This window comes from Megalobrama amblycephala, linkage group LG18, assembly GCF_018812025.1.
Source record: "Megalobrama amblycephala isolate DHTTF-2021 linkage group LG18, ASM1881202v1, whole genome shotgun sequence".
NCBI classification, from domain to species: Eukaryota; Metazoa; Chordata; class Actinopteri; order Cypriniformes; family Xenocyprididae; genus Megalobrama; species Megalobrama amblycephala.
The window spans coordinates 36,757,275-36,773,583 of NC_063061.1; the positions used below are offsets into that span (position 1 = coordinate 36,757,275).

The 16,309-nt window shown below is 41.7% G+C and overlaps 2 protein-coding genes across 2 annotated transcripts in view; both read right to left on the reverse strand.

The window, feature by feature from the left end:
• LOC125252521 (CDK5 regulatory subunit-associated protein 2-like) overlaps positions 1-16,309 on the reverse strand; it is a 48,123-nt gene that overhangs the window by 22,068 nt on the left and 9,746 nt on the right. The window contains 23 exon segments of the mRNA XM_048165888.1: positions 804-2,367; positions 3,882-4,320; positions 4,421-4,587; positions 4,744-4,809; positions 5,355-5,486; positions 5,573-5,685; positions 5,820-5,951; positions 7,820-7,959; positions 8,049-8,161; positions 8,263-8,409; positions 8,563-8,679; positions 8,763-8,902; positions 9,055-9,187; positions 9,394-9,585; positions 9,704-9,898; positions 9,973-10,152; positions 10,310-10,447; positions 10,655-10,765; positions 10,840-11,010; positions 11,205-11,423; positions 12,598-12,690; positions 12,867-12,986; positions 13,163-13,297. Coding sequence (XP_048021845.1) covers positions 804-2,367; positions 3,882-4,320; positions 4,421-4,587; positions 4,744-4,809; positions 5,355-5,486; positions 5,573-5,685; positions 5,820-5,951; positions 7,820-7,959; positions 8,049-8,161; positions 8,263-8,409; positions 8,563-8,679; positions 8,763-8,902; positions 9,055-9,187; positions 9,394-9,585; positions 9,704-9,898; positions 9,973-10,152; positions 10,310-10,447; positions 10,655-10,765; positions 10,840-11,010; positions 11,205-11,423; positions 12,598-12,690; positions 12,867-12,986; positions 13,163-13,297 — 4,957 coding nt within the window.
• On the reverse strand, positions 13,306-16,304 carry LOC125252522. The gene has a single exon (XM_048165890.1). The coding sequence runs from the start codon at positions 14,503-14,505 to the stop codon at positions 13,408-13,410; it is 1,098 nt and encodes a 365-aa protein (XP_048021847.1). The 5' UTR covers positions 14,506-16,304; the 3' UTR covers positions 13,306-13,407.

Consider the following 16,309-nt stretch of genomic DNA (forward strand, 5'->3'; position numbering starts at 1 on the left):
CCTCTATGGCATGTCATATAGCCTTTTAGCTTAAAAGCATGCACATTTGGATAAATATTGATGGATTCTCATATGTCTATGTCAATTTTCTATACAGAGGAGTAATATTTATTCAATATTTATTGTTATCACTATGAACGCTGGATACTGTTCTCAATTCATACTTGCAGCCGGAGGGCACTCTGTGCACCTTTAGTCCACAAATTAATCTAAAGAAGAACAGGAACCAGGAACTAACGGCATGTCTTCTAGAGGTCACTAACCATGGCTTTAACATCCAGATAAACACTTTTCAAGACAATAAATACACGATTGAGACGATGAATGCATGCATTGCCTCAGAATTAGCGTCTGAATAGCACTGGCTCCGTGGGCGTGGCCGCATTAGCGGATAATGAGCTGAATCACAGACCCATACAATTGCAATTTCAGAGCTTTCATCATAAAACTCTGCATTTAAATATCATATTACTAAGACATTATGAGATATAGATTGACAACTGATATTTATATGCATTTTAAGTAGCCGGTTATACTATTAATAAAGATCTCATTGATTTACATTACAAGCTAACACAATTTCGTCTTACTTTTTGTCCATATAAATATCAGTAACTGTACCAAATTGCATATTTTTGCTTAGTTTGGGCCTCTGAATAAAATTGAGGTGTAAATTCCCACTATATTATATATATAAACCATAAAAGCCTGAGTTATCAAATATGGTATTCAACAAAAAGCACATGTGCAAACAACAAGCTAGATTCAGAATCTTTTATGTTCAACTGACTGTGTCTTCTTACCTTTGTGCTGATCAGATTGTTTGTCCTTGTTTGAGCTGTGTAAAGCGATGACTGACTGAGCATTCGCCAGTTTCTCCTCTAATTTCTGACATGCCCTCTCCCTCTCCTTCAGGGCCTTTTGCAAACTTTCGACATGGCCGTTTCCAGGTGCATCTCCACCTCCTACATTTTTGCCATGCCCACTAAGCTCTTTCTCAAGTTTGGTCATTTTCTGAGCATGCTCAATATGAATGTGAAGAAGCATCAAGAGGTTCTTATGAAGATTCTGGTGTGAAGAGACAGATTCCAGAACATTCTGTTGCTGTAATGATTTGGAGCTCTCCAGGTTCTGAATGGGCGTGCTCGTCTTTTGTTGCCGTTTCCCAGTGCAGGCTGGGTCATACAGAGACTCTCTCTCCAGCAGAGCTTGCTGCAGCCTCTCCAGCCATTGCTGCAACTCTGAACCAGACAAGTTGTCCACATTAGACTGGTTCGGTTTTGAGCAAACGTCTGCAAGAGACTGGACTGCGCCTTCAGCAGCTCTAATGCACTCACATAGACAGTCAGTCAACTGTTGCTGTTGCCATGAGGGAACCTTTCCTTCCTGCAGTCGGGGAGTGTAATTCCCCTCCAGACCTTGTGTGCTGTTGTGCTTGGCGCCAATAGCTGCAGTCAACTTTTTAACAGCTGCTTCTGAAGTCCAGAGCTTCTCCTGCAGCTCTGCATTCATCTTGCACTGCTGCAACAGCGACTCCTGCATTGTCTCCACTTGTCGCCGTAGGTCAGAATCAGGTTCGTGTGTCGCACCAACCTCTGGGATTTGTGGGTCTCTTGACCTGTCCTCACTTTGCTGAGAAGTTCTGACCTGTCGAATCAAGTCCTCCAGCCTCTCACAAAGAATCTTTGGGTCTGCTTGCCCAGGGATTTGATCTGTTTGGCTGCTTGTGGTGTCTACATTTTGAAGTGATGCGATAGCAGACTCTGCTGTGTTCAGGCAGTCCAAGAGCTGAGCATTGAGCCTGTCTTTCTCCTCAACAGCCTTCTGAAGATCTGCACACTGACGCTGCCACGATACATCACCTGTTTGACCGATTCCACACTCAGAGTCCAGGCTGCATGCGGTGAGGTATGCAATAGTGGACTCTGCTGCTTGCAGGGCCTCCAGGTACTCTCGGTTGAGCTTGTCCTTCTCCTGTAGTTCTGCCTGTAGCTCGTCCCATTCCCGGACTTGCTGCCTCAGGCGGGAGATTAGCTCCTCCTTCTCCTGGCATTCTTGATTCAGCAACTCCAACTGTGCCATGAGCTCGGATTCCAGATTCTGGTCAGCGTTCTGTCTGATGTTAGTGTTCTGTTTTGTTCCGGTGGTTGGACTCAGTCTAGCATCTTCAACATGGTCTAATTCGAGGTGCTGAGCTGAGCTCAAAGACATCTTGCTGTCTGTGCTGTAATCAGACTCCTCCGCACCAGTCAGGTCTTTGCTCCTGGGGCGAGTGTGGTCTGAAGTCACCTCACTCAGATCCTCAGAGCTCTGCCCAGAACTCCCACTGGGCCTTACAGGTACCGGTAGCCGAGATTTTACATTTGCCTAAAACAAAGAACATTATCTTACTGATAAAATACTTTAGAAAAGACAAAGAAGGATACATATCCACACTAGAAGCAATAAGAAATCATCACTATTGTGTCCTTGGCCCTGTTTCCACCTGGTATTAAGATGCATTTTGGTCAATCTGACCACAAGTGGATGAGGAAGACATACACTGCCCTCCAAAAGTTTGGAAACGCCCTAGAAAAGTGGGGTTTTGGACAATATTGGCATGAATCCTGTTTAATTTGTGATAATCTTGCACTGATAAGGGACAACACAAACTATGAAAACATATTTTATTACATAAACAGTTTATACATAGAAAAAACTTGGATTTTCGATTCCACCAAAATATCCACCATTAGCAGCTATCTGACCTAAACTGGGTTCTAATTGGTTCATTGTATTCTAAACTTAATTGGCAATCAAATGTTGAAGCTATTAAGGTGTGCTGAGCCAAAAATCTTTTACAAACCTGGGCCAAGTTTTAAACCAGTAACCAGGCATCACAGCTGGCAAAGGGGCATGTCTGACTTTGACATGTATTTATTGGCATTATTATGTAATCAAAATGAAAATTATTATTATTATATCTTCAATGATAATGTCAATTTACTTTAATGTATTTGCACCAAAAAATTATAAGGCTTTATGCTGATATCGTCCAAAACCACACTTTGCCAGGGGTGTTTCTAAACTTTTGGAGGGCAGTGTACCCGTCTCATTTGTCCACTTTCAACCACTTCTGTCCTGATTTCTTCGAGGGGAGGCTCTATGGGCGGGTAAATGAATTTTTTTTTTCAGATCTTTCAATCTAATGGAAAAAAAAATAAGTGTGCAATTTACATATGAACTCGCATGGAGATGACTGAAAAGCACACGGAGAGCATCAGCTTTCGTTTCTGCTCTAATAGCCGCAAGACCGGGCGAACAAAGGGAGCATGTGTTCGAAATCAGGAATAGTGAGAGAACATTGTGTTGGTACATTTTTCATCTTCAAACCAAACTTGGGTCTTCAGCCGACAAAGTTTAAAACCCGTCTGGCTAGCGCGCTTCCCATAATGTTTCCACATTAGATCAGTAGGCGGAGAGTAGGTGGTCTTTTGTGGCTGTTTGAACACATTCGACCACATGAGAGTTTCCGCCAACGAAAGCATTCCTGGTTGAATGCGTTTGACTACCTCTGGAAGTGGTTGAAAAAGGACAAGCTCAAAACATTTTACACACTGTTTACACCTGTATTTAGCATCATCCACTTGAGATCCAATCGACAAAACGCATCTTAATACCAGGTGGAAACAGGGCCCCTGACTCCAAGTTGCTCCAGTGGGCTTGTCTATTTTCTGAGCACTATCAGTATTCATTCGAAGCATCATCAAGAGGTTATGAAGATTCAGGCAGAAATGCTTTATGCTGGGTTTGAACCTACAACCTTTTAGTTTACCAACTATAAAGCCACACATCACCCTTATTCCAGCAGAATAAGTTTAAGTTGTTTGATTTATACTCACTGCATGTCTGGCCACATGCTGCTTTTGACTCTTGTTGGGTTTGGTGTATTGGCCCTGCCTTCTTTTTTCATCTTTCTCCTCCATTTCTTTCCTTTCTCTTTGTTTGTTCTCTTTCTCCAGTGTGTTGGCATGCCTCTGAGAATCTTTACGGTCTGTCCGCTTTCTTTCCATGTTGCTGGCCATGCTGACCATTATTTCAGGGTTGAATTGACTTCCAGCATCAGAGGACGAGTTTCGCTGCAGCTGCTCTTTTAGCAGTCGAATGATCCTTCGGTGACCTCTGGCTTCTGAGCGAAGCACCTTCACGGTTTGGTGCAAGTCTCCATGACTATCGCTTTCTCCAGAACTCTCTGCGCTTTCTTTGGACTCTGTGGCGTTTTCCTCCTTCAAAAGTCCACGGAGTTCCGATGCTTCCGAGCGGAGTTTGGCCACTTTCTCCCTACAGATTTTCAACAGTTAAGAGTTTGATGGGTATTTAAAGTTTTGATTTGATCTAAAACCAAAGCTACTGTGTGAATATCTAGTTAGCCTGAACATACCTGAGTTGAGAGACTGACTCTGCCTCACAGTCTGTGAGAAGTGTTTTGAGTTCTTCTTTTTCAGATTCGTCCCTAAGGAATCTGGACACGGGTGGTACTGCGCCTTCCTCTCTCTGAGTCTGTGATGGCTGATTACTTTCACTGGAATCTTCTGGAGAACGATCTCCCTAGAGATCAACACCACACAGAACAACGTTAAATACAAAAATAAGACCACTGTGAGGTTTCCAGATGAGTGTTATAGTAAAATTCAGAGCTGAAGTTCAAGATTACAGTAGATTAATACAAAACTGACTGATTTGATTGCATTAACTGTGTCTTACCTTCGTGTTTAGAGACATTAGTGTCGCATCATCTCTAGCGGTAGGTGGCTGCTCTCTCTGTGGTTGCTACAGTAATGGGATGTTTGGTGACACATGACTTAACAACACAAAATGCCATAATGGAACAGAATAAAGAAAGTACACAGTAACGATAGGATGGGTGGCTGCAGGTGATCATGGGCCAGAAAATAAGCCAGAAAGACAGAGAGAGGAGATAACAGGGGTTAGCGGGGATGGAAGAGAGAGACAAAAGAGAGAGAAAGAAAAAGAGAGGAAAAAGAGAGAACTAGAGGGAGAAAAAAACTACAGCAGACACATGCATAAACACTCATTCCAGCAGACAAAGACGTTACAGAAACAAACTTCTAAATAAAATCTAACCTATTGTTAACTAATGTTAGTAAACTAGAAACTCATCTACAGACATGATGTCAATCATTAACGAAACAGAAGGTTTGTGGTTAAAGGTCAGTGGTCAAGAGGTTAAAAGAAGGTAAGAAATTGGGCTCCCTTTCACTACGGCATCAAAACAAATTTTAGCTTTGCACAAACATATTCCAAATAACATTACAAAACAGTTACCGGAAAATGTATTTCTAAGACTTTAATACCTTGGTGGGTGTTGATAGGTTGATAAGGTCTGGTTCTTCCTGAGAGTCTCTTGGTTCGTTACCCATAATGTCATTCTCCATCAGTACCAGCCTCTTCTGTAGTTCGGCATTTACTGTCTGGAGCTCTAAGACCTAATAAGTGAGAGTAAAATGTAAATTTAAATAATCTTAAGTAAACTTTGATTGTCAAAAATAGTACTTAGTGGTTATGCACGCACCTTTATTCTGAGCTGTTCTACAGTCAAGTGCTGGAGCTCCTCCTCCTCTGGCCCCTCCCCCACACATATACTCATATAGGACGTCTGCTCGCCAATCAAACTCAGCGTGTCCACTAAAATCATCAGATCAATTAGCCTAAAGTCAAAAGTTCTAAGGCATAATACTCTTAGAGGTTCTAATCAGTCATGAACTAACATAACTAATTTAATTAAGTTATTGGCAAAATATATATATGGGTATACATACCAGAATCGTTGGCCTGTCCAACCCCTCCTCCACGGTTTTGGATCTGCCCCAGTCGGGCTTGCAGAGAGGCGTTCCAGCGCTGAGCTTCCTCCAGTGCATCACGCATGCTCTCTAACTCTGAAGGGTTCGAACCTGCACACATGTATGTACACATACAGTTAGTGTCATTGCAAACACTATATGTTTCATGTGCATCACCCTAATATTTACAATATCAATAAATCAACAACATAGACCTTGTTCTTTACATTTTTTTAGGCCTTTATATTATTTATAGGACAGCTGAGAAAACAAAATAAGAAAATATAAGATGTTGAGTGTGCATAATCAGGATATGACTAACCGACTTTGTGCCACAGCATAGTATGTGCGCTAATCATGGCTCTGATATTCTCTGCATATTTATTTTATGCAGATATTTACTAAAATTAAGGCTTCAAAGTAGGGATGCACCGACAGGATTTTTTTTTGGCCGATACAGTTTTTAGCAAACAACTATTGGCATTTTATTTCTCACAAACAACACAAGTGTTTTATTTCTCAACTGTTTATGTTTATTTAAGACATAACCGACTATATTTACAAGGATACTCGCCTAAACAGGCATTTTGATATAATTTTTTTGTAAATTAGAAGTGAAAGAGTACTCAATTCGGTATTTGTGCGCTGTGTAAAATGCTGCTTTCTGGGTGCACACTTTGAATGTTTGCACACACAAAACTTCTCTCAGTTTGTAGAATTGAGTTCTCTTTCGCATCTTTTTGCACTCGAATATTTAAATTCGCAATGCTTAAATGCATGTGCAAAGGATTAATTTTCCGTGAAGATGCAGCCATGGCCTGATCGGGACAGTGACAGTTCTGTCAATTGTCCCGAGCGTCATTCACACTGACACCAGGCAGTTCTTATTGTTGAGCCTTGCTGTATTTTGTACAGATTTGAAATGTTGGGTTATGCAACAGATATTGTACAACTGCAGTTAATTAATAAACCATCTGTTTGTTATATCTGCCTTTTTCATGCTATGCTATGCCGCTATGCTGATGGTTTTAAATTGATCATAAATCGAGTGTGTGAAGAGAGATGACTGGCAAACAGAATAAAACTAATTCAATTTGGATCAAATTCAAAATTATGTAGTGGGAAAGAACAAGTTAAATGATCAAATAAAGATTTTTCCTGATACACTTACATACAAAATCTAACTGTAGGTGTATATTTTTTAAAATCCCCTGATGGTTGGAGAGGGCATCGCCATGGCAACAATCCCACAAGGCAGATGGACACAAGAGGATTATGGGTAAATGGAGCAGAAACACAGACAGAATGTATTTTCAGCATTCAGTGTCATTAAACACTGTCTGATCCATTTTTCTTGTGCATTTATATGCAAACGCATGACTTTAGAGGAATACAGTGAGGATGTTTGACAGTTTTGAAGGTTAATGGACAGGAAAGTTAGCATTTGTATATATCTTGTATATGTTTATAAACAAGCTAAAAAAGTGCAGAGGCAGGGTGGGGTGAAATTAGTAGTGTTTTAGTGTTGATGAGCCACACACAGTTAAAACACTTTTTTATTTTTCCTATAAATAAATAACACCACAGATGAATGAATGAACACAAACAGACATGAAAAAAGCACAAATGATGGCAGGAAAAAAAAGTCTAAACACGACAAAGAAAGTTGAAAAACAGAACAAACATACATGCATATCAGAAGAAAGAGAAATGCAAGCTCTCTTGTGAATAAAGGACAGTTATGTGGAGATGGAATGATGTAGAATCTGGATGTGCTGTTATTGTGTGACGGGGCTGATATATAAAAGCCATTCAGAAAGTCAACAACCTGATGGGCAAAATAAAAAGCCTGGCCTTTGCCCTGCATCACTGCTGCCTGGACAAACTAAAAGATTCTGACTCTCTGTTTGGTATTCTGAGTGACTATATTCATAGCATGAGATCTGATTGGTTGTCAGCACTCTCTGGCTGTACTGCACCTTCTCTCTGTTTGGCTCTCTGGATCTCTTTCTGTAGCTGATCTCTCAGCTCTGTATTCATCTGGATGCCACTTTCTAGCTGCTGTCTGAGGAGTGAAACAGCCGTGAGCTCCAACTGCAGTGCCTGGAGCCTCTGAACACTGAAACAAGACAACATAAAACATCATTAAAATGCAGGTTTAAGAGTACAGACATTACAACAGATATGACATTTAGGTGTCACACGCACCTGTCCTGCTCTTTGACAGCTCTGATGAGGTCAGAGTAGAGGTGATGCTCAGCTCTCAAAGCTCGGTTTAACTCCACCTGCTCAGTCAGCAAATCAGATAGAGATGCAACATCCTACAAAATGCAGGAGATCAAAATTAGAGATGCTAATGCATTATCTGCTTAAGGAGTTGTATACCTGTTCATGCATGAAAAGTGTTTGTGTGCTTTTGTACCTGTTGTTGGCGATCTCCTCCAATGATGGTTCTTTCTCTCTGAGGGAGGGAGGAGATGCTGCATTCATTCTCACCCAGTTGGGAGGCTTGATCTCGGGTCAGAGGCAGTCGGCTGTCCCCTCTCTGAGACAAACGCTGGTGCAGCTCCTGCAGAGAACCACTCCACAAAATCAGATTTTGTATCAGATTTTTCCTTTAGGAAGCCTCCTCCTATTGCATTCTGGGATATTCACTAGTTCAGATCTTTGAGGCAGTGAGTGTTTTTTTTTTTGTGTATATGCATGTGTGATTTACACTTACAGTAATGATTTCTTCTTTAGTTTTGAGTGTTGATGTAAGGGACTCGATATTGGCTGTGTGACCCTCTAATCGTGCCTCCAGTTCTGAGACCATGGACTGAGACTCTGCTAGAGAAATCTGTCACAAACACCCCCAGTTACTCTAAAAGCTTCACACGTTGGAACACACAAATCCACACTAATAAGACACTAATAAGAGACCTTGAGCTGGTTCTCTCTCTTCAGTGCTGCATTAAGAGCTTCTGTTTTCTGTGCGAGCTCTTTCTTCAAAACTACCACTGATTTCTTACTGACTGTAGTTATTTCCAGCGTTTCCTCACTGTTTCGCCTGCTCAGCTCAGCTAAAAACACACACAAAGAATAGGTCTAGATAAATTTAAGTTAGAAATGAATGATATATTGCTGAAAATACTGGCATTCTTAAAGAGATTTCCACATCAGTGCACCCTTACTCTAAAAATGCTATATTCTTGCAGAACAAACACACTCTTACCTTCTCTCTCCACAAGTTTCTCCTGTAACACCTCAATGGTCTGTCTGAGCTCCAGCACCTGAGGGGGCGGAGTTTCACCCGTCTTCATTTCCAACAGGATACGATCTTTCTCCTGTCCACGCTCTAGCAACTTCTGTAAAACCAAAAGAACAATATCACCTGCCATTTTACATGCATTTACTGCCACAACATGACTATCTTATGACAGCATTAGCACACTAGAGCTTTTGGTGCAACTTTTGAGGATAGGGGATAGAATCGGACTTGCGTTCGGACCAAGCAATCGATCCAAGTGTGTAAGCAGCTTTGCAATCAAAAGATTACAGGTCAAAGTCTCACATTGATGAGGGCGTCCTTCTCCGCCAACAATGCACGGAATTCAGCGGTCTCTAGGTGTCCCTCCTGTGTCGCTGTGGCGTTCAGTCTCTGTGCATTTCTGAGCTGCAGCTGCATGTCTGCTAACTGCTTGCGCAGATCCTGCAATTCAGCTGCACTATCATTCAGAGCCTTTCTGTGACGTTCCGCACTCTCCTACAAAGACAAAAACAGACCGCTGAAGACATTTATACCTGTTTACATATAGAGTGAGAGGACATTGTGCTCATAAGTGCATGCATCAAGCATTAGTATGTGAGTATGTATGCAGTACCCTCAGAAGCTGGTCTTTGCTGCTGATGTTGGCCAGCAGATTTTCCACAGCGGTCTGGTTCTCAGTCACTAGTCTCTCTCTGTCCTTCACCGCCTCTGACAGCATCACCTCTGTGAGCTTTAACCTCTGACTCATCTGCTCTGCAAGGTCACGTCCCTGAGACTCTGACTGGTTCATAACTCTATTGGCCATCTCCTGCAAAGAAAAAACACTTTCACACCAACCAAACGCTGACTTCATCAAAAAGTCTAGTGTGAAAGCGTGTGTACCTCCATGTCTCTCGTTTTGTTGTCCAGTGCTTGTTTTAAGTGTTGTATAATGGCGTCCTTCTCTCTCAGAGCTCTCTGAAGATTTTCTTCAGTCTCGTCTTTACACCTCTGAAGATTCTTCAGTGAGTTCAACAGCTGCTGCAGCTCGAGATCTCTCTCCTTTATGAGAGCATCAAAACTCTACAGAAATACAAAAAGAAAAAAAGGAAACAATTAGCATTTGATTTCACATTTGCTCAACACAACATCAGATCTTAAGGAAAGTTTGGAAACCTATCATGTGACAAAATGCATCATTTACCAGTGTAAATTCTCTTTATCACACACACACACTTACGTTAATTGTCTCCTCGTTGTGTGAGAGCAGATTATTGAGACGTTCCACATCTCTCTCTTTCTCTCTCAAGCTCAGATGCAGTAAATGGATCTCATTTTCTTTCTCCTCCACGGCTGCAAATTTATCATCCAATGCTTTCTGCACACAAAAAAGAACACACACACATAAAAAAGATGATATCTGGACTGACACTGGCAGAGAAACACATTTCTGACATCAGAAACTTGAATCATTAACATATGACCGCCCACCTGGAATTAATATCTGAATTAAGCAGGCTGTTTCTCGTACTGTACTTTAAGACTTCTATATAAACACAAAAACAATAAATGAAAAGACACAAACCTCAAGTGCTTTCTCCTTCTCCTTCAGTCGTGCTCTCAGTTTGGCCATCATGGGATCACCTTCCTCCTGGGTTCTGTTCTTTTCCAGATCTCTAACCATGTTCATATAGTCCTGTTAAAACAGTCTGGAGTGAGTGAGGGTAGAAGTGCAAGATGTGCAATCTGTGTGTGTGTCTGTGTGTGTACCTGTAGCTGCTGGTCTTTATGATTCAAGCTGGCTGTGAGTCGTTCTATAGCGTTCTGTAGTTTCTGTTCAGAAGCACGGTTTTGTTCTTGCTGTTCCAGACGCTGCTGTTCTAGAGCGTTCTCTCTGTCAGCCAGAGTGCCGTTTAGCTTCTTCAACTGGTTCTGAAGATCCTGCAGTTAACAAAAGAGAGTAAGAAGTTATTTAAATTATTATATCGCAATGTTTTGAGACAGTTATGTAGCTTGTGTCAAACATTGCACTGTTTATAAAACTAGGAGATACAGCAAAAGAAAAATTGCTAATATTTCCAACCGCTTTCCTATAGTGTATTAATAATGTTTCTGCATGTGTCTGTGTTACTCACATTAACAGTCTTGTCTCCCTTCTTCTTCTGTTGCTGTAATTGCTCCAGCTCTTGTTCAAGCTGTAGTTTGGCCTGCTGAAGGAGGGACAGTTCCGAATCTCTGCTGCCGAGAACACGCTGCAACCTCTGGGCTTCCAGCAGCGAGGAGTGAGCCTCCGCCTGGAGCCGTGACAATTCAGCCTGTTGCTCCAGGAGAAGAGACTGCTGGTCTTCAGCACCCTGGAACACACAGAAGAATGAAATACACACACACTCTACACAAACCCTTCACCCACTCCTATAAGAGTGATGAGCAGTAACTAAGTAGCATCACAGTAGCTCCAGATGACAATCAAATGTTGATTCAAAGATTAAGAGTCATTAGGGCTGGACAATAATTCAATATCAATATATATCGCGATATAATTTTTTTCGATAACGGTGATATGATTTTTAAACACATTTCCGGTATTTCGATATATACATTACAGCATCACTGACTTGAGGCGCAGCCATTAGAAAGAGCAGAACGCGATTGGCTATTTGCGTGATGATGTACACCACAGAGACATGCAGCCACCAGCCAGTGCTCAGCAGTTGTATGCTAAGATCAAACGCGAACGCGGCAAGTTTTACAAAATGAGTACACCTGATGCAAATGCGACGGAACAAGCTTCCACAACTTGATGAAAATATTACAGCGCAGTGATTGGATTAAATGAGCTTTATGTCATGAATATATATGTCGAGATTCGCTCGAAACCTGCTCGAAACGGTCTACGTCAGCATGTTCGACCATGCCCATACTTGGGCCGAAAGTACACGATTAAGTCAGATTTTGTGACGTTGCTCGGACTTTTCAAACAGGAAGACAGAAATCGCTCTGAAAAATGCAAAAATGACTATTTTTCACTTATGAATAACATTGAGTACCTTTAGTGTTTTCAATGATGTGCAGCCTATACATATCTGTTTACATCTCAAAAAAAGTGTTTTGGGGTTTCATGACCCTTTAAGAATAATAAAATCAGCCTACGTTATAGTTTAATGTTAAAGACATTAATATTACTAAAGTGAGTGAGTCTTTTGTTTATTTTTATGTTTGTATGAAGGCTAGGCTAAATACAAATAAAAGCTGAACATAAATTTATTTGTACTGTTTTTATTTCTAAAATATTATATAGTTTTATAGGAAGAGATTTCATAGATTTGGCAAATTAATTTTTCAGACGTTTGTAGGTACAGACATCCATTGTGGCCGTTCTTGGCAGTTTTTCTGAGGCTATTATATAGTTCATATCGATATCGGAATTATATCGTATCGACCGAAATTAAGAATTATATCGTGATATAAATTTTGGCCATATCGTCCAGCCCTAAGAGTCATTACTCAAAAGTGCGCAATAACACATGCCTGATATTTCTGTAATTTGGCTTTATGAAGGGCCTCTCGAGCCTTAGCCAGAGCCTTATCCTTCTCCTCAAGATCACCAGATAAATCCTCAATCTGAAAAAGAGACAAATATAGGTAAAATAGTATTTTATAGTAGTTTTTGTCATCAAAAATAACTTTAAGCTAATTCTCTGCTCTAACTGAAAACAAATTTTAAGTGAAAATCATGTCATTTGAGATTGTTTTCAAATACACTATGGAATCAGTGTCGATGTTTAACTGGGTCGTACCTCTTTTTCCTTCTCTTTGAGAACTAGAGTGAGGCCCTGGATGGTTTTGTCTCGTTTCAGAGAGTTCTTCTTCTCTGCAGCCAGCTCGATCTCTCTCTCCTGAAGCTCATCAGAAAGAGCCTGAAACACAGAAAGGAACACATATAACCTCTGCTGTTAATTTAATGACTATTTTCAGTTTAGAGATCATGCATGCACAGAACACATTTCTGATATGCCAGAAAATCATTTGTCGTTCGGCAATTTTAAAGTGCCTAATGTCAATTTGTATGTGTGCAAAGAGGATTTGTCTTCACCTTCTTTTCTCTCTCCGTTTCTTCTAGTGTCTGTTTGAGTGTCTGGCTGCTGCCCCTGGCCATGTTCAGTTCTTCAGTCAGCTGTCTGGTCTTCTGCTCCAATCTGCTCAGTTCATTTTGCCTATCAATGAACACCTGTAACACACAAAAGCACATATTGAATTTGACACAAATAAAAAAAGAGGCTGTTAAGCATAATAGAATTCATTGCCCTTAATGTTCTAGGCATACGTTTTTGTCGTACTCTACTGTTTGAGTAAGCAGAGGGTCATCAAAATCTCACAGCCACTGTATGAGCAGTGTACCTCCTGTTTGAGAGGTGTGTAATCATCATTAAATTCCTCCTCCATCTCTCTCAGACTTCTCTCTACCCTCGACTTCCAAGACACACCCCTGTGGGCATTTCCACGTGTGTACAGTACTGGAATCTTGCTGCCATTGCAGCGTGGGATGGGCTGCACTCGTTGCACACTCTTCAAGAGCTGAAGTATATCAAACACCACTGTGGTCGTTTCTATGGTTCTGGGTGTTGAGTTTTTCAGTGGGCGTGTCTGTTTGAAGGGTGATGCACTGATCAGGGCATGGTCGTACTGCTCCAGAGCCACTGATTGGAGGGAAGTTGATCGTGATATCAGAGCGCTCTTCTTGTGCACGACGTCCAGGTAGTCTCGACTAAGAGAGCGAGGTCGGGCTACCGGCCCACCAGTTGTTCTAGAACGTGCGTCGCTGCTCTGACGTGAACATAAATTTAATTTTGAACGGTGCGAGCGATCTGTTCCTATTCTACTAAGAGGCTCAAGGCTCACACACCTCCTCAATCGCCCTTTGAACTTCTCCTGTCGGTCATTACCCACAGAAACAAGCCTTTGACTTCTTCCTGAAGTATCCTGTACGTCGTCAGTCCGTGCTTGCCGCTGCTTTGGTTGAATCAGTTGAGGTCGCTGGACGGATTGCAGCCGTTTTGGACTGCGTAAACTTGCTCCAGTCTGAACTTCCTGTTTGAGAGGTCTCTGCGATGTGTTTCCACTTAGTTTGGTTGGGTTATGTTGTCTATATTTGTTGGTGATTTGCGTTTTCAGTCCATCTCTCTCCTTCTGCAGCTGCTGCAGCTGAGCAGCGTGTGTTTCCTGCAGCTGTTCAATGGCGACATCGCATCGCACGACGCGCTCGAGCAAGAACACACATTTTCCGCAGAGGAACTCGCTGAAACCGTCCCGTTGCAACTCCACACCCAACACATGGGAGAGGACCACCGCCAGCCTCAGACGGCCACATGCACTGAACAACCAACGACACTGACCGCCCTGCACGCATACGCCGCATACACGACATGGGTCACGCATGTTCACCAGACGAACGCTAAAACTCTGATACCACTGACAAACAAACACACTTCAAAAACATGGCATCGCACACATGCTATCGTTCCATCCATCTGCCTTTCTGTCCGTCTTGCTCTGCACTGAACTAACTGTGCTCTGCCCACACACAGATTTAAACCCTCTAATCCACAAACACACACAGGAAATCCTTTGGGTGATGTGCACAACGTCTGCTAACACACACACACACAGATTAATCCACTCAGCTCAGCGGGAATCTGATGAGAAGAGGTGTATTTGGGCCACTGATGCTCATGCTGTGCATTGGGGATGCTATAGGTCATGCTGAAACATGTTAGTAGGGGTGGGAGAAAAAAGCAATTCTCTCTTCAACGATTCTGAATTGCTTTGCTTAATGTTACGCTTACAATGTGCGGTTATTTCAATATTTTCCCTTCCAAATGCTCACAAAGGCATCATTTATGCCATTTGGAATGCAGCATAAGCAGTTAAATACACTTGCATCTCAAAAATATATGAAGCAAAATGACACATAAGAAATAAAATTAAGATTTAAAGTCGGTAAACGAATTATTAAAGGTCCAGTGTGTAATATTTAGGAGGATCTATTGACAGAAATGCAATATAATATACATAACTATGTTTTCAGTGGTGTATAGCCCTAAACGGACAAACTGCTCATTGCTTGACTGGATACTCTCTTCTGTCTCAGACGGCGACATGTTTGTCTTGTGTCAGCCACCATAGCTTCTCTATGTGCTTTGAAAGGGAAGGGTGAGCGGTGGACTGAGCTGTTGGTTGCAACTCGCAAAATCACTGCTAGATGCCACTAAAATGCACACACTGCACCTTTAAGAAAAAAATGTAGATCAAGAATTGTTTTGGAATCGGAACTCAACTCCCAGAATCAGGATCTGATCGTGAGGTGCCTAAAGATTTGCACCCTAAACAGTTTATTACTTATTTTTGATGATCCGAAAAGAAGACCCTAAGTATTAAACTTTGGTGCGTAACTTGTGTCATGCTACAGACATGAATGACATCTTAAATTGTGCGGTTTGAGGACAGGTTTTTACTTTTCACCAATCGGACTTACAATGTTTACCTAGCAGATAACAAAGAAGAAAATCTGACAGACTTGCATTGAAGGAGTGACCTGAGCCAAATATAGAGACCAGGGGTGAGTTTCCCGAAAGCATCGTTAGCCAACTATGGTCGTAAGTCCCATTGAACTCTATTGGTAATGACGGAACTTGCGACCATAGTTCGCTTTGGGAAACGCACCCCTGATCACAGAAACTTGAGAGTTACCCCAGCATGAGAACCTAGAGTGATTTGTTTTTAATGTTTGATTTCCATTCGCAACAGACACAGACTGCAGCCAACCTGCTAATCCAGCTTAGCACATTGCCCTTCTAGAGGGCTCACACACTCTTTGACCTTTCCAGTCATTTTTAATTACAAGATCGGATTTAATAATAATTTTATAAAGATTTCTCAGGGTGGATCAGGGACCAAGCTTTTAAAGAGATAGATTGAACTATTATGCTTGAGTGCACAAATGTCTATAATAAATCCTAAAATATGAATGCTGCTCAAAGGATGGTTCAGCATTCAAAGGTCGCATCCCCCTTTCTCCCTTTACGTCAACTTTGTGTCATGTAGGAAATAGCTAGTGACATGCCGCCCAATGAATCACACAGGCCGATATCATCATGTTGGCTTGCTTACAAGCAAGTTTTACTCTATATAAGCACTCACAAAGAGGAACACTCTGGTGACATGGTGTGAATAGTTGTCAGCT

Bases quoted from the DNA above. Each gene is read 5' to 3' on its own strand.
- LOC125252522 (XM_048165890.1), bottom strand. From the start codon at position 14,505: ATGCGTGACCCATGTCGTGTATGCGGCGTATGCGTGCAGGGCGGTCAG.